The 24564-nt window shown below is 34.9% G+C and overlaps 1 protein-coding gene across 2 annotated transcripts in view; it reads left to right on the top strand.

Moving 5' to 3' along the window:
- The window catches only part of LOC131164469 (regulator of nonsense transcripts UPF3), a 61210-nt gene extending 49424 nt beyond the window's left edge, over positions 1–11786 (top strand). Inside the window, exons 9-13 of one of the 2 annotated variants that reach the window (XM_058121680.1) lie at positions 922–1375; positions 1616–1714; positions 1825–1946; positions 2047–2095; positions 10978–11786. In XM_058121680.1, coding sequence (XP_057977663.1) covers positions 922–1375; positions 1616–1714; positions 1825–1946; positions 2047–2085 — 714 coding nt within the window. In that variant the 3' untranslated portion in view covers positions 2086–2095; positions 10978–11786. Of the gene's footprint in view, positions 1–921; positions 1376–1615; positions 1715–1824; positions 1947–2046; positions 2100–10977 lie in introns of both variants that reach the window. The other variant, XM_058121679.1, reaches the window with a different exon arrangement.
- Positions 11787–24564: the final 12778 nt, after the last annotated feature.

Below are 24564 nucleotides of genomic sequence, written 5' to 3'. Positions count from 1 at the left end.
ATATATATATATATATATATATATATATAATTTTGTTGATTATTGATGAAAATCAGGGACTGATTGGCATGGGCTTATGGCCATTTGTCGAGTGGAGAATAAATCCATAAAAAAATTTGTTACCATGACTGACTGCAAGAGTCGTCGGGTGGTAGTGCTGTACAATCGTGGAATGCCTAGAGACATGTGCAAGAAATGTGGGAGTGATGTTTATCCCCACAGTTTCCTAATCATATTAAAAAAAAACTAATTTTTTCATTTACATAACTAACACAAACTTTTAAAAAATTGTAATCCACATTCTTTGTTTAGTTAATGCCCCATAAATTTGCAAAATTTTAGTGACATCATGATGGGTGGCTTAGTCCCTGGTTTCGAGGTATTGGTGAGGCTGTTTTTGTGGATGCAGTGGTTGAAGGTGGTGTGGCTTGATTATGTTCAAATTGGACATATGAGTTTGAGCCAGGACAGTATGGAGTTTTCTTAGCTCATTTTAATGCTTCCACAAGTTATTCTTCTTTTTGGAAATTATGGAAAATGATTACACGTCTTAGAATGACTAAAAAAATTGATTATTGACCCGACATAAAAGCTCAAGTTTGAATTGATTACATTACTGGCCACAATTGATTTGAAAAATCATTTGGAGCACATCCTATTTTAACACGAGGAATCACTAATTTGGGTTCCTTGAAAACGGCAACATGCAAACTACACTTTAGAAAAGGAAGTGGCACAATAGACTTGGGGACTAATTTTCAGGGACTGAAGTGTCAGCCTGACAATCTTCAAGAACATCCACGTTTTTGTCCGTCATATGCATATTACATTGGTTGTTAAGGGCTAGAGTTACTAGAAATGCAAAATTTTAATCATGTTGTGAATTGTGATGAACACTTCATGTTTTAATTCCTGATGCAGGTGGCTGTATCACAGCAGCAGGGTGTAACATCTCCAGTAAAAAATCCTCTTGGTTCAACTGTTCCCAAGCAGATCCAGCGACGTGAAGGGAGTGGTAGGATAATTAGAAGTATACTTTTGAACAAAGATGCTCGTCAAAGTCTATCATCTTTGAATGTCCTGTCAGAGCAGCAAATCCTGGCCTCAAATCCAGAAAAAGACAAACGACCTCCACGGCCCCCAAATGTCCAAGTGCTCTTGAAGGATACTAATGGCGCTCCAGATGATAAGATTGTTGGGAATGATTTGCATGGTTTTAGCGGCGAAAAACAGGAAAAACGTACAAGAAATAAGGATAGACCTGATCGTGGTGTTTGGGCGCCTCTTCGCCGTTCAGATGGATCACATGCGAGCGATGAATCTTTGTCATCCTCTGCTTCTCAGCCTACACAGCTATCATTAGATTCTTCAGAAGGTGTGTTCCTTAACATTGATTGTGTGGGAGTGGGTTATATTAGGGATGATGTGCTCATTGGTTATTATACTCATAAATTTTATGATTTCCTGCTCCCATATTCCCTCACTAAATAAAAGTTAGAACAATAATGGATATACATTCATCTTTTGGTTGTGGGACCCAGATGCCAGGATGCAGCTATTCATATTTCTTAACTAGGACTTGGTTGTAATTTCAAAACTGCATATGATCTTCCAGGAAGTCATGGAGACATGAAAGTTGACATGTCCAATGCAAGGAGTGGGGAAGTCAAAACATCTGGTGGTGGACGTAGCTGTCATCCCTCTGTGGATAATGGTTGGTGGTTGCTTTTTGAAACCTGCATTGGTTGTGGACATTTTTTTTGGGGGTGAGGGTGGTGGTAACAAGTGACATTGCCACAATTCACGTGTCCATGTTTTTTGCAGGTTCTCATAAGCACAGTCGCCGTGGGCCAACACATAATGTGAAGGATGCAGATGGTTCTTCAATTATAGGTGAGGTGAAGTCTTCAAAAAGAGGAGGAGCCTCTGGCTATGGTTCCCATGAGGTGTGTTTATGCCCTATATTTTTGGCATCTCCTATGCTGATCCAACTTTTTGCTAATTTGATGTATTCTAATTAGTTACTTTCTTTTAACATAAATGCAGAAACAAGTATGGGTTCAGAAGTCAAGTTCTGGTTCATAGTATTTCTAAGGTTGGTAAGTTTTTGTTAGTAGTGAATAGTTTTGTTTATATTATATGCAAAATGAGGAGTTACATGTTTAGATATCTGCAGGGAAATGTTTGCCCTTCTCTCATTTTCATTTAGACAGCATATGTTGGTTTTGTGATAATAGAAAACTCTGGTGCTATGTTTTATGCTTGGGGCAATCCCTAACCGGAGAACTATGTTTTTGGTTGAGCATTTTTTAGTTGGAGCTGCATTGAAGAATTTGGACATAATAGGGGTTGTCCTCTAGCATCATTTCAAGTACATTAGACTGTTTTTAATCAAATATTTTTTAGTTATGTGCTGCTTGAATCAGAGCCCGGAACATATTTTTCTGAGTGCTTATCTTCTTATTCTGCTATCTCACCCTCCTGCAGACATTGACTAGCCTGGAGAGCCTTTTAACGTTGTCTTGTTCTACATCTCTATTCCCACATTACTAAAATTCCAGACTCCATATGAGGCGTAAAGTATTCTTCTGCAAGATGACCTTTACTCACAAATACTATCACCGTGGTCCTTGCTATCTATGCCTTCTCCGTTCATGACCTTCCCTTCTCTAATCCACGAAAATCGAAATAGTCAGAAGCATCTAACTGATTATTTATTAGATTAGTCCAAATTTCCTTCCTTCTGAAAATTTGTTGCTACTTGAATGGGGAAGAAAATATAGGAGCTTTGATTTGGCCTGATCCAACTCTCGGTGATCAATGTTTTACCCTTATTTGTCTTGACAGTCCTTAAGTGGCTGTTCGTCCTATCTAGTCAGCGAATCTGATTACCTCTATGAGTTTGGCTGTAGGAAATTAGGTATTAAAGGAAGATAGAATTTGGTTCAAGTCAATTATCACTCCTATTTTGGACTTCACTCAACGATTGCCTTTGGGGTTCCAAACTCCATATGGGGAAGGAATGTTGTTGTTTGCGAGGTCTCGATCATTTACATGGACCCACTTCTCATTCCATTTGTTACTATTTGATGATCTATAAACCGTCCCTAACAAACGATTGTCTCATGTTTGAGCATGATGAATCACTCTGTGCCAATTGCCAATAAACTTTCTTGCTTCATGAGAATGGAAAATTGGAGAGGAGGATAGAGCTTGGCCCTAGTCAATTATATAACTCCTATGTTGGCCTTGCTCTGTTCAAGACTGCCCCTAAGCTACTGATCTCATTTGAAAATAACATGGGAAGACTAAAAATTTCTAATTGAAGCAACTATTGATTATGCAAAGTGTTCACGTGTTAATATTCTCCCAAGTTCCAAAACATTCTATGCGATAAGTTGTGGCTATGATTATATGGGCAAGAGAAAAATTTTGAATCTAACATTTCATATTTAACATTGGATATGAAACTCATGGTATGGGTTAAACACCATATGATGGGAGGGTTTCAATGACAACTTTTTTCTTACCATTCAATAGTCCATTACATGCCAAATTTAAAAGTTGATTTGAGGCTCCTTCATAATCATGAATAGAGATTGGACACGCACTGCATTTGTAACATGTATTTCATTTAATTTATTTATAAACTTAACTAGTTTGGTGATATTTTGAGATTTTAAAACATGGAGATCAAGTATAAGTTGTTATAAATTAATTATTAGTTATGGATACTTTTTTTTTTTGTGTTATAAGTAATTACAAATTAGTTATAAGAAACATATTATTTTTTTTTTTATATTGCCATTACTTATCTAATTTGCTAATTTTTTTATATGATATTTTAGGAAGATAAAAAGTGGAGACACCAAAGTGAGAAATTCCCTTTATATATGTTTAGATAGATTTGTTTATTGTGTCTATTATCGAACGTATTGGTGTCGCAGGATAGATCATATTGCTGTATTTGAGAGAAATTTGCACTTCATTTCATTATTAATATTGAAGTGATCAAAAGATGTGTAGCTTGATAGCTAAAGCATGCTGGCTTCATGGTATTATGAGTCTCTGAGTGGTTGGTCTAACTAGGGCTGTATTTGAGTCGAGTTGAGCCAAGTTGCTGCTATGGAATACTCAGAATTGACTGCTTCTAGGGAATACAGACACTTTAAAAGGGGCAGCGTGTCGGTATCTGACACATGCAAATGGAGATTCCTCCAAGTCTTTCTCTTATTTTTACTTATCTTAAAGCCTCTAGATTCCAAAGCTTCTCTCCATAATTCCAACTCAGCCTCTACTCAGTCCTTAGTTTTATCAATTAATACAATATCATATGCAAACAACGTACACCATGGAACCTCCGTTTGAATACTCTTTAGTCAGTTGGTCCATCACTAAAGCAAAAAGATAAGGGCTCAAAGCAGATCCTTATGTACACCTATGGTGATTAGAAATTCTCTAGTTTCTCCGTCTATAGTCCTTACACTAGTCATTATTCCATCGTACAGATCCTTAATGACATCTGTATACCTACTACATAGACTCTTTTTTTCTAAAGTCCACCATAGAACTTCTCTAGGTATCCTATCATAAGCTTTCTCTGGGCCAATAAATATCATATGCAAGTTCCTTTTCTTTTCCCTAAACTTTTCCATTAATCTTCTTAAAAGATATATAGTGTTTGTGCCTCTGTGGTAGATCTCAGGCATAAAACCAAATTTATTTTCTGAGACCTTCGTTTCTAACCTTAATCTTTGTTCAACCACCCTTTCCCATAGTTTCATCGTATGACTCATAAGTTTAATTCCACGACAGTTATTACAATTTTGAATATTTCCTTTATTTTTGTATATAGGTATTAAAGTGTTTTCCCTCTATTCATTTGGCATTTTCTTAGTTTTTATAATTGTATTAAATAAATTAGTTAACCACATAATTCCGTTATCACCTAAGAATTTCCAAACTTCAATTGGGATGTTATCTGGTCCTATAGCTTTCTCATTTTTCATCATTTTTAGTGCAAACTTAACTTCGTTAACTCTAATTTTGTGAATAAATCTCATATTTTTAGTCTTTTCCTCATTTGAAAATTCTAAGTTTAAGTCTTTTATTTGATTTTCATTAAACAACTTACTAAAGTAACTTCGCCATCTTTCTTTAATGTCTTCGTCCTTAACCAAGACAATATCATCCTCACTTTTTATACATTTTACATATCCTAAGTCCTTATTCTACCTTTCTCTAGTTTTAACAAGTTTAAATATATCTCTTTCCCCTTCTTTTGTATCTAATCTATCATACAACTATTAAATGATCTATATTTAGCTTCACTAACAGCCTTTTTTGCATCTTTTCTCGCCTCCTTATACTTTTCAAAGTTATCCATGTTTCTACATTTTTGTCACGTTTTATACCAAATTATTTTTGTCTTTATGGCTTTTTGTACATCTTTATTTCACCACCAACTTTCTTTGCTATTCGAGAATCTTCTCCTTGATTCATCTAAAATCTCTTTTGCTATCTTTTTAATAGAGTTAGCTAATCTACTTCAAAGAGTATTTGTATCTATCCCATCCTCTATAGTCCAATCCCCATCTTTGATCATTTTGTCTTTAAATTTAATTATATTTTCTCCTTTTAGGTTCCACCACCTAGTTCTCTTACATTGGTTTATTTTATCATTTTTCTTCTATTTTTCAATACATATATCTAACACTAAGACTCTATGTTTTGTGGTTAGACTTTCACCTAGAATAACTTTACAATCCTTACATGATAAATGATCTACCCTCTTAGTTAAAAAAAATCTATTTGACTATATTATGTCCACTTTTAAAGGTTATTAAGTGTTATTCTCTCTTCTTAAAGTAAGTATTCATTATATTAAAATCATATGACATAGCTCTAATATCATCTCCTCAAGCTCATTATTGTCTCCATATCCATATCTTTTATGTATACTCTCATAATTTTTATTATCCCTTCCAATGTGTCCATTCAGATCTCCTCGTATAAATATTTTCTCAGTCCTTGGTATGTCTTGTATAATACTATCCCTATCTTCCCAAAATTGTCTCTTAAGATTTTCTACTAAGCCGACTTGAGGAGCATAAGCACTAATGATATTTATTATCTCGTCCTAATACCATCTTGATTTTTATAATTTTATTCCCTATTCTATTTACATCAACAACACTATCTTTTAAGTTTTTGTTTATATTCCCACCCCATTCTCATGTTTTTCTTTTCCAGTGTACCAAAGCTTAAACCTGATTTATCAATTTCTTTAGCTTTCTCCCCCACCCACTTAGTTTCTTGAAGGCAAATTATATTAATTCTTCTTCTGATCATTGTGTCCACAATTTTCATGATTTTACTCGTAAGTGTCCCTATATTCCAAGTTGCTAATCTAATCCTAGTTTCTTGAACTAACGTCTTTACTTGCCCACGCCCAGAATGATGTAGGAACTCTCGAATATTTGATACTGTACCCGGGAGCCGAAACGGCGCGTTGCTTCATGGCGACGACCTAGCCTACCCTCACCCACTTTTCTCTACACCCGGGTGCTATAAGTGCAACGCGTTGCTCGTAAGGGACGCCCTAGCAAATATTCAGTAAGGATTCATATCATAGTGATTTGACAAATTTGACGTTGGATGTCAGCTACCTAACGCAACCCTCCTTCTTTACCCGGGCTTGTGACCGGCTGTGTGAAAAAAAAATTAGGACATTAAGTGCATCACAGTCGGAGTTTTCAAAAATTTTAACAAATGATATTAAATATATATTTGGCCACTTATAATTTATAAAATATTAAAATAATAAAATTACAAAAGGTTGATTAGGCTTTTGAGTGGTATTCCAAAACTTGAACTTGACTCATGAAGCTACTTGGGTTGCTTGAACTTGACTTGAATTTGAATAGAATTGAGCCAAGTTGAGCTCGAATAGCTTTATTGACTTGCATTGAAGGAACATATTTTTCAAATAGGTAACTATTTTCTGCTGCCTTACCAGACGCAGATTGTACTCAACAGTCTTGGTGTCCTGAGGCCGAATGATACATAGCCACTTTTAACATCTTTGCATTCAAATTTATTTCTAAATGAAAAAGAGAATAGGGGAAGAAGATGAAGGAGTTCAGGTTATTTAATCTTTCATTAGCACAGTTCCAGAGATATTTTGTAGATTGTCATGCTAAGCATATGGGCATGAAGGAGAAGAAGATGAGAGGGGAAGAAGATGGGGTTTAGGTTATGGAATCTCCCATTAGCACTGTGCTGGGTATAATATGTAGATTGTCATGCTAAGTATATGGGCATCAGGGAGATCAAATAATTTCCCTGGTTGGTGAGGAAACTATGCAGTCTTTGATATTTAAAATTGTGAAGTCACAAAAGGTTGGAATAGTTCAGGGAATCAATACTTTTGAGGAGCTAGCATGACATATGGCTGTTGAAGCTGGTGATGGAATTGTGATTTTAGACCGCTGAGGGGGATGGAAGGCATGTTGGTATCAGAAAATTTCTTAAAAGGACAAATTGGCTTCTTTTTAGGCATGATCTCTGTTAGAAGAAACCAGATTGCGAACAGTAGTCGTAGTGCTGGTATGCATATAATGTGGATGGCAGAAAGGAGGGCGAAGGAGTTTAAGCTAGAAAGAATCCAAATGGTTGCTTTCAATCAATATTTAGATTTACTTTTTGGGGATCAAATCACATCTGGATGATATGATGATTTTTTTAAGCATTCAATTGTGAGAGCAAAGGTGAAAATAGAAAATGATTAGAAAACGTAGTATCAATAAATATTAATGTAAGCATTATTGGAGCTGTTTTTCTGAGAATAGGGGTTATAATCATAATTTCTGTTGTGCACCATTATGTCACTTTCTGAGCAGTTCCACTTCTTGCAAACTCCTTGTCTGTGCATTCATTCGTCTTCATTTCATGATCAATTTCACCTCAACTATTGTGCATCTAGTTTCATATTTCATGCTTCTTCTTGACTCCTCAAGGATCCTTTCATCAAAGCCCCCCCTATGATGGCTATTTTAAATTTGAGAATTTGAAAAGCTGCACATGCTAAGTGATTCCTGAAGTCGGTGCATTTGATGACACGTACAAAGGGACTTGAATTGAAACTGAGTGTTGACTTTAATGCGGCATAAACTGTAGACATATTAGCATTTGACTTACCACTTCCATCTTAACACCTTCATTTATGATATGCCTATATGAATAAATGTTAGAGGCCGTGCCTTGGTGCGATGGCAAGTGCCTCTGCCTCGGTACGGGTGGTCTTGGGTTTGAGACTTGGGAGCGGCCTCTCCAAAAATGGGAGTAAGGCTTGCCGACATCCACCTCTTCCAGACCCCACTCAAAGTGGGAGCCTTGTGCACTGGGTACAGCCTTTTATATGAATAAATGTTAGGGAAAAATGCACCAAGCTTCTCTGATATTTGTGTAGTCTCCCTTATGTTGACTTTATCTTAACATATATGGCTTATTCCCCCCCTTGATTTTTTAAGTTATGGACAATGTTCTAATTAATTGTTAAGAAAAATGAAATTGGATGACTTCACAAAATTGTACATTATATGTACAATTTTACCATTTTAAGAACTGCTGGATAACGTGTCCTCTATTTCCTTGATTAGTTTTTGACTCCTCCACATCCTATGAACAATCAATGAAGCCTTTGCTCCATCATTGCTGCTAGTCTCATTGATGGCTTATGTCCCTATTGCCACCATTTCACTCCATGACACCAAAAATATAACAATACATCTTGTTTTTTATTAAGGGAGGTGGATGGGTGGGTTGGCAGGAATATAGGAATGCACACGGAGAGGATGAGTGAGGCCACAACTCTTGTAGGTTGATCAAGACCCAAATCTGGTAACCTCCCCTGTCGGCTTGGTGGGGATAACTAGATGAGAAGTTGCCCTGGTCTTTGCATCCATGTGGGGATAACGAGGTGAGATGTTGCTGGTGTTTGCATCCACCGCCTGTGAGTTTGTTGTATTGGAGTGGAAAAGGAAGTCTTGGGGTGAGGACTCAAGGCAAGGATGGATCTCCCATTTGATCTTTCATGAGATCCTTATGACCTCCACTGTCCCTGTTATAATCCTCATCACCAGCAAGCTTCATTCCCTGCGACAAAAGTAGAAGTGATGATTATCAATGCGTTAAAATTGTTTGATCCTTCTGAATTGGGGTTCCTATGTATATGATTAACATACAAGGCCAGAAAAACTACGCTGTGTTCATTTTCACCTTCATCTTTTGTCCGGCATCTCCTTGCAGATTATATTATTTTTCTTATTGTCTTGTTTGTTTTATGAAGAGTTTTTATATGTTGAGAATGATTTAAAACATGAAAATGATTGTTGTTTGCCATGCCAGGGCTTTGGGAAAATGGATATTTGTTAAAAAAATTGGGAGTGACCATCACATTCTTTAATTTGACAGCTTTTGATTTGTTGATGGCTAGCATATGCAGTTGCACCAATTATAAACACTCATCTTTAGCTTGGTAACTTTATTTGAATCTCTCCTAAATGAACTGAAAAGATGTAAGCAGACACTAGAGGCCCATTATTTCATTGTACTGTGTAATATCCTGTGTGCCCATCCAATTCGATGCTTTGGTGTCAAGAAATGAAGCATTGCAGTTGACTAGGGCTCGACTATGCAAATGAGCTGCTGGGATAATGTGGTCTTGGGGCAAGAGATGTGCTAATGAAATAAGGTACAGTGCTAGGAAACCGCTGGGGAATTTAATGAGATGAATGACTCCATTTGTTGACCACGGGAATTTTCTTGTCAATTTCATGTTTGCTGTTAAATAATGACAATGGCCTTCAGTTTCCACTAGCTTGGGGAACATTTGGGTGTTTGAACCAATCAGCATGAATTTGGGGGGGGAGCTTGGGGAACATTTGGGTGTTTGAACCAATCAGCATGAATTTTGGGGTGTGGGGGGGGGGGGCGGTCATGAATAGAAATTTCATGACCAATTGAATCTCCAATGAAAATCTTATGGATTGAATGAACTTTATTGAGACCTGCAACAACTAATCTCTCTCCCCAGTCCCCCTTTTTTTTTCGAGGTGGAAGGGGCGTTGTCCTTTTTTCATCCTTTTAAGCTGTTCAGTTAAAAAATTGGCCAGAACCTGTCATCATGTGCAAATTGTGCAATTTGGTGTTTGTTGTACGTGAACAGTCATTGCAAAACGATGATTGTGATAAGTTACAGTGGGGCTCATAGATGCTTATCAAATTAATGGTACTTCCAACAGCTGCGTGTGCGGTTTTGCTCTATTCCAAGTCTTTTAGGTCCATGTTTATAACCCCATCTTCATGGACAAATTAAGAGGTCTTGGGTCCATATGGACAAAGTGTTGACAAGTTCCTTCAGGAACATTTGGAGATTGTTAATTGAGTTGTAGGTAATGACTGGTTGCCACTTCATGTATGATTAGTCAGTCCATTCTGGTGGTGGCAATTTTATGAGATGATTATGTTATTTGCCCCTTCACCGTTTACTTGGTAACTAATTTTGGAATATTTTATTTTTTCTGTTTTTGCATGTGGACTCCTTAGTTGTCATTATGTTGCCCTATTCTCTTGTATGGCCCTTGATTATAAATGGTAAGTATGATTGCATGTAATTTGTGCTTTCCTAGTTTACAAGATATGTTTCCTTTTCTAGTTCTTTTCTGTTTATTATTTTCTCTTTATTGTAATAATCCTCCTTCTATCAGGAAAAAAGACTTATGCTTCCTTTCTTGGTATCAGAAATGAATTAATGGTTACTTTTTATATGATCAATGGATTTTTCATGATAGGATCATAGACAGGGTAATTGAATATTTTCACCTATGTTTCATTTGCATGGTATCCTGCATGGATTTTTTAGTATATGGTCAAGATTATTGATTGTGGATCATTCCCTCTTTCATTACTATGCAGTGAAGATGCTTCGTTTTTTTCACCATGTTGGATATCCATCTGGTAGTTGACTGGAAGCGCAAGCTCTTTGGGTAGAAAGAGTGGCATACTTTGAAGCTGCAGCGGGGTTTGACAGAAGTTTCATTTTTGAAACTCTTAAAAGGAAATTCAGTAGCTCTGAATGAGGCAGATAATGACATTTACTATTCAACGGGTTGAAGAAATTGCTATCTTCATCAAAGCTGGCCTGAAATAGAGAAGAAAGCAAAAGATTATTAAAGAGGAAACATATCTTCATCATTTTTATCACATATATAACACCACAGTTTTCACAGGGGTGTTCCTTTGACCATGTTCTCTTCTGCAGGGGAGCTATGGATATCAGCATTCTTCCCGTTGACGCAGTTCAATATTGAGATATTCTGGTTTCACAGGTGGATTTCATCTTTTAGTTGAACTGTAAATATAAATATATCTAGACCAATGTCTACGGGCTGCTTCTCCTTCCTATACATAAGTTGGGTTAAGCAGTCTGACAAATGCATCAGTGGGCATTGTTAATAGTCTCGGTAAATATAAATGGTTGTCTACTGGCTTGGGGCTCATCTGTCTCTTAGATTTTCTGGCTGAGTTTCTGGGAGTGAATTAGGGGCAGACAGATTCAGTAGGGAACTGATCGGGTCTTGGTGTGTTTTATGGTGTATGTGGCTGAAATAGGTTTTAATTTGGTGCTGTATGATCTGTTATCAGATGGGAGTGCTGCTTTGATGCCTATGTAACTTGTTTGCAAATGATGGTGCTGCATTTCAGTGGAAACATGATTTGTTGCATTGCATTTCCCCTCCCCCCTTTTACCGTTGTCTCGTTCTTTTTTGCATGCAGTATTTTCACAAGATACGTTTTTTGCATCATTTCCGAGAGTCCAGAAACAAATGAAAGGTAAACTGAGAAAAAATTTGCAATTGCAGCATGTTATGTCTTTCATTTTTTCTGCCTGCAAGTCCTAATGCAGCAAATTTACTTGCAATTAACGTCATTCAAACAAATACACCAAAAAACTTGTTATTCCACCAGAAGGGATGTGCATAGGTTTTTCATTGTTTGCGTGGGGGAGAGGCGGCTGAAGGCTTGTAAGGATTTATCCAAGGACATTGAGCTTCAAAGGCCTCTTGGTTGTGAAAATAAAAATTAAAACGAAAAAAAAAAAAATTTGAAACCGAAAAGAGCTGATGGAACTGAGAGGGATGTAGTAGGGGTTTCGACCAATTTGATTAATTAATTGAATTAATTGAAAATTTTGATATACATTTTCAAAAATTACTACTAGATAAGATCAGTGATTTGTGATCAAACCTCACAAGGGGTGACGGCCGCGGCCATGGTGAGGGTGAGCGCTAAGAGGCGATGGCTACAGCTCAGGTGTCTTGCAAGAGTGACGGGACTCAGGCGAAGGCTAGGGCACTAGGGCGGATGGCAAGATGGTGAGGGGGAGGTGAGTCAGGTGAGGGCTTCGGGCAACCTGCAACCCGCGAGCGAGGAGAACTCTGGAGGCTGTTGCTAAAGAGTGGAGAGTGGAGGGTCGGAGGCTGCTGCTGGAGAGTGGACTTGGTGGCGAGATGGAATCCTAAAAGATAACTCATAAGGTGTTAGATACATTTATATAAATTATATATAATTATTACTATATAATTTGGTTAATCGAATCGAAAATTGAAAACTAATTTTTAAAGAAACTTTAAATTGAACCAAATTGAATTATATTTTAGTTGGTTCGGTTAATTCGGGTAATTTAGTTCTCACCGAATTGTACTCACACCTAGAATGTAGATAAAATGAGGAAAATAAAAAGATTAGCCCTAAGTGAGATGACAACAACAACCAACTCGAGAGTTGAGAAAGTTGAAAAGAATATATAATAATAAAGTTGTGCTGTGTTTGGGAGTATGGATTTTAGACATTTGAGTTTGAATTTTTGTAGATTCAGTCAATTTAATAAAATTGTGTGTTATAATTCTTCTAAATTCTTATATAATAAACTTAAGCATAGGGTAAGAAATTTTTGCGAGGCACTGGGGTAGGGGAAAAAAGAGAGGAGAGGTTCAAACTATAAAGCAAGGCAAACAGGAGAAAAAAAAAGAAAAAAAAAAAACAAGAGAAAGGTGCGGTGCATGGAATAGACATGCAGTGAAATGATTCTCTTGCTATTTATATATTTACACAGGTTTAGATATTTACGAAAGGCTAATTTAAGTAGTTTTTTTTTTGATAAAAGTCACTAATGTCTTTTGAGATTTGACTAAAAAAATAAGAATATTCCATAAGATTTTTAAAATTTTAGAGACTTTTTTTAAAATTTCAAAATTATCACAATCTCCCTTGAGACTTATTAAAAAGTGTGTTGAAAATCTAATGTCATGGAAGGATTTTGTGATTTTCAAATCTCAAAAGAGTTTGTGAAATTTTTGAAATTTTAAGAAAGATTTATACATATATATTATCAAATCTCAAGGAAGATGAGTTCATGTGCCTTCTTGAAAAATGACCACGGCAAGGGAAAATACAATACTATGCATATAATAATTTACTACATTTAAAAAAGTTAGTTATGACTTCACATTTTTTTAAATGGAATGACATTTTTGTGGCCTCATCTAATTTGATGGTCTTTTTTCCTAAGTTAGTCCTACTATGTATTGGTTGATTACAATATTACATGATAATGAATTTTTTTTAATGGAAAGCTAACATGTGTTGTTCCTTCATAGTTCTCCCAAGATCTGGATTGATTTGCTTTGATTTTCTTGGTTTTTTATGACTATATGTTCTTGCTCCATTGTTGAGCATTAGTTGTTTTTTGAATTTCAAAGTCTTCTTGATTTTATACATTTTTTTTTTATAAGACTAATGATTTTTTTATGGGATCTAGTTTCAAAATAGAGAACACGATGAAATCTACTTCACTGAAATCTTCAAGGTCTTGCAAAAGTTAGAGTAGCTTGTATGTTAACTGATAACTTTAGTTTGTATTTTTCTAAACCTATGAGTCAAATAAAAGATTTTGGTCAATCCTCGAATATAAATCTTCAAAATTGAAGTTAAGAAGTGAAAAGATTTTATTCTTGACCTATTTCTTAGAATAGCCCATCCTTATTCGTATGCCAAAAAAATGTATTCTAAAAAAATTCGAAAGGAAGTAGGTACCATGGACATTTTCTTGTTATCTAACCTTCATCCTTTGATTCACATCTTTTGAAGATAGGGATTGAATGTTGGATAAGGAGCCTTTGTTTATTGGGAACTCTTTCACATTTCTCTTACTCCTCTTTTATTTTATTTTATTTTTATTTTTTTATTTTTGGTAGAGAAGCAGAAGCTTTAAATGGATTGTATTACCATTAATTTGCAAGAGGTTCTTAAAAAACCTTTACTTTGTTGGAATTATTTTGGTCTCATTCATGTCATGAGTTATGTTGGAAAGCCTTATATGAATTCTTTCACCATTCAAATGAGAAGTCTCTCTTGTGCTAGAATCTATGTGGAAATTCATGTTAACTTGGACTTATTAGGTAAAGTGAAAGATATGACCTAGAAGGCAATTTCATGGTGGTGGATATTGAATATGCCTGGAGACCCCTCAAGCGTTCTAAGTGTTCTTGCTTTGGACACTTCAAAAAAATTATAAAGCCAAATATATTTGGGTTTAGAAATAGCAATCTGTACTGTTTGTTGCTCTTACCTTAAAGAATTTTTTTTATATTTACTACTATACTATATGGAAGAGGAGTCGGGAGGTCAAGATCTAACCATATGTAAGGTTATCTCAATTGTTATTAAGGGAGATAACTCAAAAGTTTTGCTATTTAGACACAAACATTTGTCTCTTCTAAGGGAAGATTGGGAAGTCCTTGTGCTTCCAAGTTAGGAAGTGTCTTGAAATCTCATATTTTATTATCATGGCATTACAGCTCATGATGTTAGGTGAAGTTGAGGTTGAATTTGAGAAATTAGTTACTTTTAGTTTGGTGATGGATAAATCTAATGATGGAAGGTTAGGTTCAAAGTTCGACATGCTAATAAAGGTAATTTTGGTCATTAGAATAATTGTCCTAGTAGCAAGGTTGTTTCCCTTGACGTGAAACCAACTTCTTCTTGCCTAAGGCAAGGTGATAGCTCTATTGCTTTAAAAGTTGGCAAAACCAAAGAATTTAAAGAAAAAAATCTAGGATAAAAGAGAAGACCTTGAAAGCATGAGCTAAGCTTAGAGAACTTATTTTTGTTTGGTTAAGGATCCTCTTTGCCTAGGCTCCTATTGCATCAGGCCAAATAAAAAGGGGAAAGGGTCTCTTCTCAAGGAAGTTACACAAAGTTCTAGCTTTAGCTTCCTTTCCTTTTCCTAAAGTGGAACTATTGACTCTAAATTCCTTAATTTTAGTACGGAGGATATCAAAAGGGACCTTACTTTTCCTTTTAGGCTTCTCAATTGATGAACATCCCATTAAGACTTCTAAACATTGTGAAAAGCGACAAATGAAATCTTTCTAAGGTGTCTCTATGTGTATTTTTGTTAAAGGCTTAAAGTTCTGAAAAATACTCTTCAAGATTTTCATTAAGACCATTACTCCATGATTGGCTCTAAAGTCAATGATGGAAAGTGAAGCTCTACAGACTACTCAAAAGAGGCCTACAAACCTCTTATAATCCTGATATTTTTTGGACTTCAACACCTTGTCTCTGGACCTCTAGAGGATGAGGAGACTTTTTTTTTTTTTTTTCTAGACAAGAGTAAGAATCTCTTTTGGCTCAACCTTGGGGATAAAAATAATAGGTTCTTTTCCTATGTTGTGAAAGACAAAAGGAACAATTTTTTATTTTATTTTATTATAAAGCAAGATGGGACTATATCTATAGTTAAGAATGAGACTTTAAACTTCTCTTCTAAAATTTTGGGCACTAATAATAAGGAGGCTCTTAAGTGTAATTCTTCATTTTTAGAAGATATTATTAACTTCAGATGGTCGGAGAATTGCCTTCTTGGAAAGCAGGTTACTAAGAATGTGACAATGAAAGTTATTTCTTCTTTTTCAGTTAATAAAGCTCTAGGCATCATGGTTTTAATGCAAAGTTGTATAAGTGTTGTTGGTATATTATTGAATCTAACCTAGTGACTGCAATTCTTTCTTTTTTCTAATGCTCAAGATGGTGAAAACAACTTAGTTCTACACTTTAGTTCCAAATGTTCAAAATCCTTCTTTTCTAGCTGATTTTAGACCCATTGCATGTTGCAACATCCTATATAAATGTATTACAAAGATCTTAGCAAGAAAATTATATAATTTCCTTCCCTATTTAATGAGACATCCTTCGTTAAATGAATATATTCTTATGATAATTTGCTCCTAGCTCAAGAGATTCTTCATAATCACCACCTTTGTAGAGGAGCTTCAATGTTTGGTTTTAAGGTAGACGTATGAAAATATTTTGACTCTATTAATTGTGATCTTATTGATGAAATTCTTATTTCTATTGACACTTCTCCCATTTTCATTAACATTATTATGGAATGCATCTCTAATCCTTATTTTTCTGTTGCAATTAATGGAGTCAGGAAAGGACGCCATTGTTAGCTCCAAATTCCATTAACTTTGTTTTGATAACAAACTATTTTGAACTAATGAATTTTCTTTTAAGTTGTGACTAAATATGTCTTAAGCCATTAGAGCTAGATGATTGAGAGGATTTGAAGATTTTTGTTAATTTTTTATTTTTATTTATTTATCTCTCTTAATTGTAATTTTGTGTGCTTAAACTCTATATTTTTTTATCACCTGATGGCACAAGGAAACCTTGTTTTAAACCTTAAGTATTTAGGTTTAAAAAGAATTTGAAATGACATTAGAATGGGTTGTCCCATGCACATCGCTGAGGGATAAGTCGACTGATTCTAGGGATCAATTGACTGATCCAACCAAAAGGTTAAATGGTTGGCCAATACCAATGATAGGTCAATTGGTTTGGGTGGAATGTGTCAATAACTAGTGATAGGTTGACCAACCCAATGGATAGGTCGATTATTCAGACTTATGACACATTCTAACAAGCAAAAAATGACTCTTTTGACTCTAAACTCCATATATATGCCCTCTAAGCCGAAAGAAATATATTATAGACTATTTCTATCATATATCTTCAATCACATTACTATTAATCTTTTTTAATACCTTAATTTTCTATTCTTCTTTCAAAGAGAAAAAATCCTAAAAACTCTTTGAAAGTGAAGTAGTAATCCCAAGAGGTGTGGGGAGGGGGGGGGGTGAATTGAGTTATTTAAAAATTTTATGGTTCCTTTTAATGATTCTTGAATTTCTTGTTATATTAAACACACAACTCTATTAATTCAAACAATTTTCAAACTAAAACTAAAACACACCACAAGTTAACAAAAATTTAACCAAACAACAATTCAGAATAACCAATCACAATTTCCAATTAACCACAATATTGCATTACTTCGTGCAATTTTAGCTTTTGTCAACAACCCTGTAAATAGTATGCAAGCCCTATTTTTTGAATGAATTTTATTGCGTTTTCCTAATTAAGACCCTTGAGGGTTTCCGCAAAAGGTTAATTGAAACGTACTTTCTTAGTTATTAAGAGTTTTCTATTAATTTAGTATTGATCCCTGCAACCTGCACTTATCATACACACAAGAATATATAAAGTGCTGAAATTTAGAAGAGCAGGGAAAGAAGAACACCATGATTTTTACGAGGTTCGGCTTATCCCCAGCTTACGTCCTTGCCTTTGGCCAATACCACCAAAGGATTCCACTATGAACGCTCCTTTCTGGGCAGAGAAAACCTTTTACAAATCCTTTTTTTTTTAGGAAGAGAAACCTCTTCAAGCGATCAACCCATGCTAGGTTCAACGATCCAAATCAACCTTGAACCGTAAAAGTACAACAAGAAGATAACAATAATCTGTGTACAAGAACACTCTCCAAACAGAGCAAATTTGTACAAGTCAAAGTACTAAATATACTTCAATCGAATATTAAGATAGAAAGTATGAAGCTCAAGATTAGATATCACCGTAGGTTATTTAGGAATTGAGAAAACTCAGTTGTAGATTAGAACCATGGGCTTATGAATCGGTAGCAATTCAGTAGAATTCTCCCAGCAAGAGTGTGAGCAAAAGTGAGTTTTGTGAGACATTGAAAGTAGGATGCTTGATTGCTTGATTGTATGCTTGGTGATTTGATTCCTTGGGTTAAAGGAGTATTTATAGACTTTTTAGGATGAGTTTCCTTGTTTCCCAAGTTACTTGGAGTGTCCACCAAGTTTTTATAACGTTTAGATTTGAAAAACTATTTTTTAGAATTTTCCTGTTAAAGTTCAAAATTTAAATTCCCATAGGGTCAATCGGCTGAGTCACTCAACTGGGTCAATTTTTGTACAGGTTCGTCAGCTGGATAGGCGGCTGACACCATTCTATCTGTCCAAGAAATTTAGAAAATAATTGTCAGTTGGCTGACTGAACTCAGTTCAACATTGTCAGTCGGCTGGACAGACCCTTTGTTAGTTGGTTGACTGAACACACTTCAATTTGGTTAGTCGGCTAAACCGATTCATTAGCCCTTGTATTTATTCAGTCGGTTGAGCAGGTAAGGTTTTTTTAGGTCAGTCGGTTGAGTTGTACATCCTTTAAACAAAACTTTCATTTTTAAGACTTTGATCCCTTGTTGTTTTTTTGAAAAAAAATCTCAAATGTGATTTTTAAAATTTATTTTCCAGGGTTTTCAAAAACTGGTCTCTAAGTATTTGTTGCATCCTAATGAGCTTCATATATCTATATAATATTGAATTGAAGTACTTACAAATGACTTTCTAAGCATAATCTCATTTAGCACTAAGTCTTCAAGCTCTTTTCCATCTCCTGAGGTTCAGCTTCAAGTCCCAATAGGCTTTGAGCTTTCATTTGATTGGCTTATATTGCCAAGCTTCCTCCCGTGATAACCATGTGAGCAATTTGATTGTTCAATCTTGAAACATTATCACTTACCAACACATGTTAAGATATTTTTCATTTGTTATCATCAAAACAAGATTGAAAAGACATGTAGGCCAACACTCTTATGTCATAAGTACTTGATACTTCTCTTGAGAATTTCTGATTCAAATTTGATCTTTGAGTTCTAACTTTTTCCTTGTGAGGAACATATTTCATTGTACTCAAAGTTGTTGGTGCCTTGCTTATGTTAAAGCAAGAGGTATATTTTTTATCCTTGCCACTGTACAAAGTAAGGGGATTTAAGAGAACTTGGTGATAGTTTAACCTCATGGCGGCTAAGGCAACTAGAGATTGGAAGTAGGTAGTTGAACCAGTATAAAAGAGTTTTCATTTCTTTCCCATCACTCTCTTTAATTACTTTAGTATTTGTGTGGATTTGTTTCCATTTGTTTGATTTGTTTTAAATTGATCATCGAGCACTTAACTCTAATTTTACCTAATTTACCCTCCCTTTTGGGGTTGTCATTAGGGACAACATCCATCGCAACTCTTGTTATCTCTTTGTTGTGGTAATGAAAGTTCTAATTAAGCTCCTTAGAAAGGTAGTTTTCCTATAAGGATATCAAATTTCACCTATTTTAGGACACTATTGGTCTTACTAACTTGTGTTTTGGTGATGATCTTTTAATTTTCTATCACAAATGTGTCAATTCTACTAAGAGTATTCATGCATGGCTCCTTGAAGATTTCTTATATACTCTTTGGACCACAAGTTAACCCTTCCAAGTCCCATCTCTCTCTCTCTCTCTCTCTCTCTCTCTCTCTCTCTCTCTCTCTCTCTCTCTCTCTCTCTTTCTTGGCTTTTTAAGTCCGATCTCTATTTTGATGCTGACAAACCACCAGTATCTTATATGTGCATTTAGTGTGTGAATAGGTTATCATTTTAGCACGAACATAAGATACCGGAAAATGGAAGCCAGTAGGGACATAAATCTCACACACTCCTGGTGAATTCCATGGAAAATGAAGAGAAGACATCTTGACTTTAATTTGTATTGCATTTAATTTTTTATTTGGTCTGTAATGATGCATGTAGATGCATGATATGATTTGAATGTTCAGATGACCGTAGTTTGACCATAGGGAACCAAAGGCCATAGAAAGACCTTAGGGTTGATCGCGTTAGGTTTTTTGGCTTAATTGAGAGCCTCGGACGACCAAACTATTTATGTGTTAAAGCACTCGGTCGACCGAACACTTTGTTGGCCAAAAAGTCAACAAGTTGACGAAGGCTCGGGTGACCGAACCAAAATTGAACTAAACATCCACAATCGGCCAAACCTTAAAGTTAACTTTTCCCACTGTCCACGAGCGCCCGAACTTTTAGTTTAAAAATACCCCTGTCAACCAAAATATGAAGTTTGGTAGACCAAATTGTGAACTGGGCGACTAAACCTCGAGTATTTGGAAAATCGCCTTGGCTCAGCCACCCGAACCTTTCCTCGGGCACCCAAACTTGAAAATTAACTTTTTCCCTGTGTGTTTGTTTGGGCGACTGACCCCATGGACCGGGCGACTGACTCTCTCGGGTTGCAAATTTTTTAACAGGGTAATTAAGGTTAAAACTCAATTAAAACATTTCCAAAAGGTCCCCAACGGTAATATTTTTCGTAAAAATTATAAATACCCCTTCATTTGGTTTAATTAGTAACTTTGATTAACTCTCAAATCCTCTCAAATTATTTTGTTAATCAAAGTTCCCCCAAACTAATTTTTCATTACAAAAATATTTCACTAGGGCAAATTTTTCATACTTTCTCAAAATCTCTTTCAATTATTCATTCACTTGAAAAATAATTTTTGAAAGAGAGTTTTTATTTAGGGCATTTACTTCATTAAAAGTATTTACTCACATTATTTCTTTTATTGTTTTAAAATAATTCTTGAGAGTAAATCTTGATTCTCTCCATATGATTTCTTGAAAAACATTTAAGGGAGAATATTTTTGTTAGGGTCAAAACCGTGTTCATCATAAAAATTATTTTCAAATATTGAAATATTATTTTGAAAAACACCCTTACTCTACTGAGTATATTTCATATCATTAGAGAGTGCATTTGTTAGAGCTTAAACGTGTACATCTATGTTTGTATTTTCAGAAGCATATTATATGTACAAAAATATTTTCATTGTATCGGTTGGGTTCATCCCATTAATTGAATTGGGGAGTCTCAATCCTGTAAGTGAGACCAGTTGGGTTCAACTCGAAAATTGAATTGGGGAATCTTAGCTCCGTAAGTGAGACCAGTTCATTTTAGCTAGAAAATTGAACTGGGTTTTCCTTACCCTGTAAGGAGAGGATGTAAAAGTCTTCTGCTTTACCCGTTTAAGTGAGCAGGGATAGTGTAATCCTTGGGAGGTATGCCTAAGGCAGGGACGTAGGCTGGTTTGGTAGAACATCGATAACAACTATTGTATGTCGCTCTCTCCTTATCTCATTTAATTTATGCACTTTAAATTCAGCATGTGTGTGTTTGTTTATTCATAGTTCTAATTTCTTGCATGCACACTTTTATTTAAATGAGATATGCTGCACGTGTATGTCTGCACATATTGGTTATTCAGTTTTACATACACGACCATAATTAAAATGGGACATGAGATGTGGTGAATCGATGTAATTGTTTAAATTAGCGAAAATTTTTTAAATGTCCAATTCACCCCCTCTTGGGATCACACCAATTCCAACAATTGGTATTAGAGCATGGTTGCAATAAGCTTAACCACTATTTGCATAAAGATTGCAATGGTTCATTTTTCGGTGTATCTCAGTTTTGAGGGTCAACCCTTTGCTCCTCCACTGTTTACATTGCATAGATTTTACGATTTGAATATTGAAATCTTTTGTAAAATCAAATGATTGGAGCATTTGGAAAGAGTTTTGGAAGTTTTTCACATCCCATTGAAAAATTATTTCAAAATGCATTGTTTCCCAAAACATGAAAATGATTTGAAAAAGCATGACATTGTTTGAATGCATATCATTTGAATGACATGCATATTTTTTTGTTGTGCCTTAGTCACTAATGTTTTCACAGAGTTTATAATCTTTAAGTGCTAAGGATATTGGGAACCATTTGAGGTATGAAAAACTGAGAGAGAGATGAACAACACTCCGAGCTTAAATGACTAAGAAGGAGTAAAACACAAAGGTATATCTATCCTCCTTCTATTTTATTAAATTCTCAATGTAATGATTCGTACTGTTTATGTTGTGTTATATCTTTTTGTGAATCATGTATTTTGATTGTATGCCATTTTATGAGAAGCCATATAGGAATACTTGTTATACTCATAGGATGTCTGTTTGAAATGAAAAGGGGGTTATGCACTTTAAACGCTCAAATAGTGTTTTGTACTTAAAATTCTAATTTTTGTATACACTATTATCATACTAAAGAAAACCAAGCCAATACATGGGTTTTTATGATCACCTCCAATCTATTTGTTTAATATATGTATATCATTGTGATTGGTAAATATTTGAAGATATTGACTATCCTCTTCGGATGGATGAAATGTTTTAATTGCTAAATCATTTTAAATGCTATCTTTTTGCTTGAAGTTTAAACCTCTTGAATATAACATGATTTGTCCATCTCACGGATTTGAAGTTTAGGGATATATTATTATATATATATATATATCATATAGCCCTAAATTCACAATGGAACTTAAAGCTCATCCTCATATTTGAAAATTTTTTTATGCCAAATACTGTTATTGAATTTGAAATTCTCTGTCTGCATAACTGAGGGGGAGCAAAGAATCTTTATTAAAATCTACTGCCTTGAGCTGAATGCTACTATTCATTGTTTGCGAAATTTTATATGATTTGATGGATAGTTTATATTTATTTGAACTGTTGAACTACTGGATTGCATGCTTGTACTGAATGCCACCCGCATGACTGATGCAGTGTTGTCAATTATATGCTGGTAGTGGATATAGGTTCTCGCATGCCTTTAACTGAATGGTATCTACATGATGCATATTATTTTATATTTCTTGCTTGAATCTATTAGGTTCTTGGTACATGGAAAAATGGAAAAAATGTTCAATTTACAAACGAAATGTTACCGAAATTTTGGTAGAATTTTTCCCATAAATGAAACCATGTATTAGGATAGATAGTTTAATGCATGCCCAAACATTTTTGAAAGGATGAGTGAATCATAATGAAATTATTATTCTCACCCTTTGTTGAAAATGCATGCAAAATAACTATATAGGTAAGTACATGTCAAATCCAAACCACGATATAAATAAAAAACATGGACACATTCTGTTGTCCTCGGAGGAACTTGTTCATGGACACCATTTGGTCCAATTCTTTGGGTTATGCACTTTCACTCAGGACCCAAATGGTAAAACGTCATCCTTTTAATTAATCATACCATATTTTGATGGTCCATAAACTTGGACAATTGTATGACTGGGGGGGGGGGGGGAGTTTTTCATTTTACGCACACTCATCGTGTTTTGAGTCGTGTCATCCTTTTTGAACTCTTATTGCATTACCCTTGAGTATAGCCTTGATTAGCTATTGTGTATTTAAATTGAAATGCAATATGTCATGCTGTGTGCTGAATGTTCAATATTTGCTGCATGCTAAAATATTTTGAAAGGATGAACTTTTGATGAATGTTTTTAAATGACTATCATCCTTGAACTTTATTGCAAGTATGCGTGTATGCAAATATACAAGGGGAGCTTAAGCCCCACTTTTAGGAAAGAATGAATAGGAGCTTAACGTTTATAATCTCTTGCATGCTGAGTGTTGTTTTGAAGGATGAACATGTGTTAAATGTGCTTTATTGAAATTCATCCTTGACCATTAATGTACTTTTTTGTGTGCTTGAGATTATACGGGGGAGTTTAAGCTCCATCCTTAAGAAAAGGATTAGAATCACCTGTCCCATGGACTCACATTTTTTTTTTTTTTTTTTATTGTTTCCACTTTTTGAATCATAAATTTTTCTTGTACCCTAAACATCATATCTCGTCTTTACTGAATCATTCTTTGATATGGATTGTTCATAGTATGGATGAACCATCATGCATGTCTTATTGTTTGACCATTAGCGCATGTGTGTTTAGGGACATTTTACTGGTGAAATTTATTCATCTAACACATATCTAGTAAAATATGAAATTAGTACTTATACTATTTGAACTCTTAAAGAATTTTCAAAATTTGTCTCAATATAAGTAGCCAACAGTATCTAGGCATGTATTCAAATCTTTATCTTGTTTTGCTCACCAACCTTGTTGTGCTTAGATGGTTGTTTTCATTGTGACATGTGCTTAAATGTGATAATATTATTAAAAATATAAATTTGAGATATGTTGATTGCCACAATCATTTGTTTGCTATATTGTCTTGAATTATTTTGTCTAAACCATTTTAGGATCTATATGGTTGTTTTTCTGGTTATCTGTTGAAATATTTTATACATAAATGCCTAACCAGAAAAACATAACTTGCTTGAACTTTTATGTTAAAGTTTATTTTTCAGCAAACACAACCGCCAACATTTA

The sequence above is a fragment of the Malania oleifera genome, chromosome 9 (genome assembly GCF_029873635.1).
Source record: "Malania oleifera isolate guangnan ecotype guangnan chromosome 9, ASM2987363v1, whole genome shotgun sequence".
Taxonomy (NCBI): Eukaryota; Viridiplantae; Streptophyta; class Magnoliopsida; order Santalales; family Ximeniaceae; genus Malania; species Malania oleifera.
This window is presented reverse-complemented; position numbering and strand designations above follow the sequence as displayed.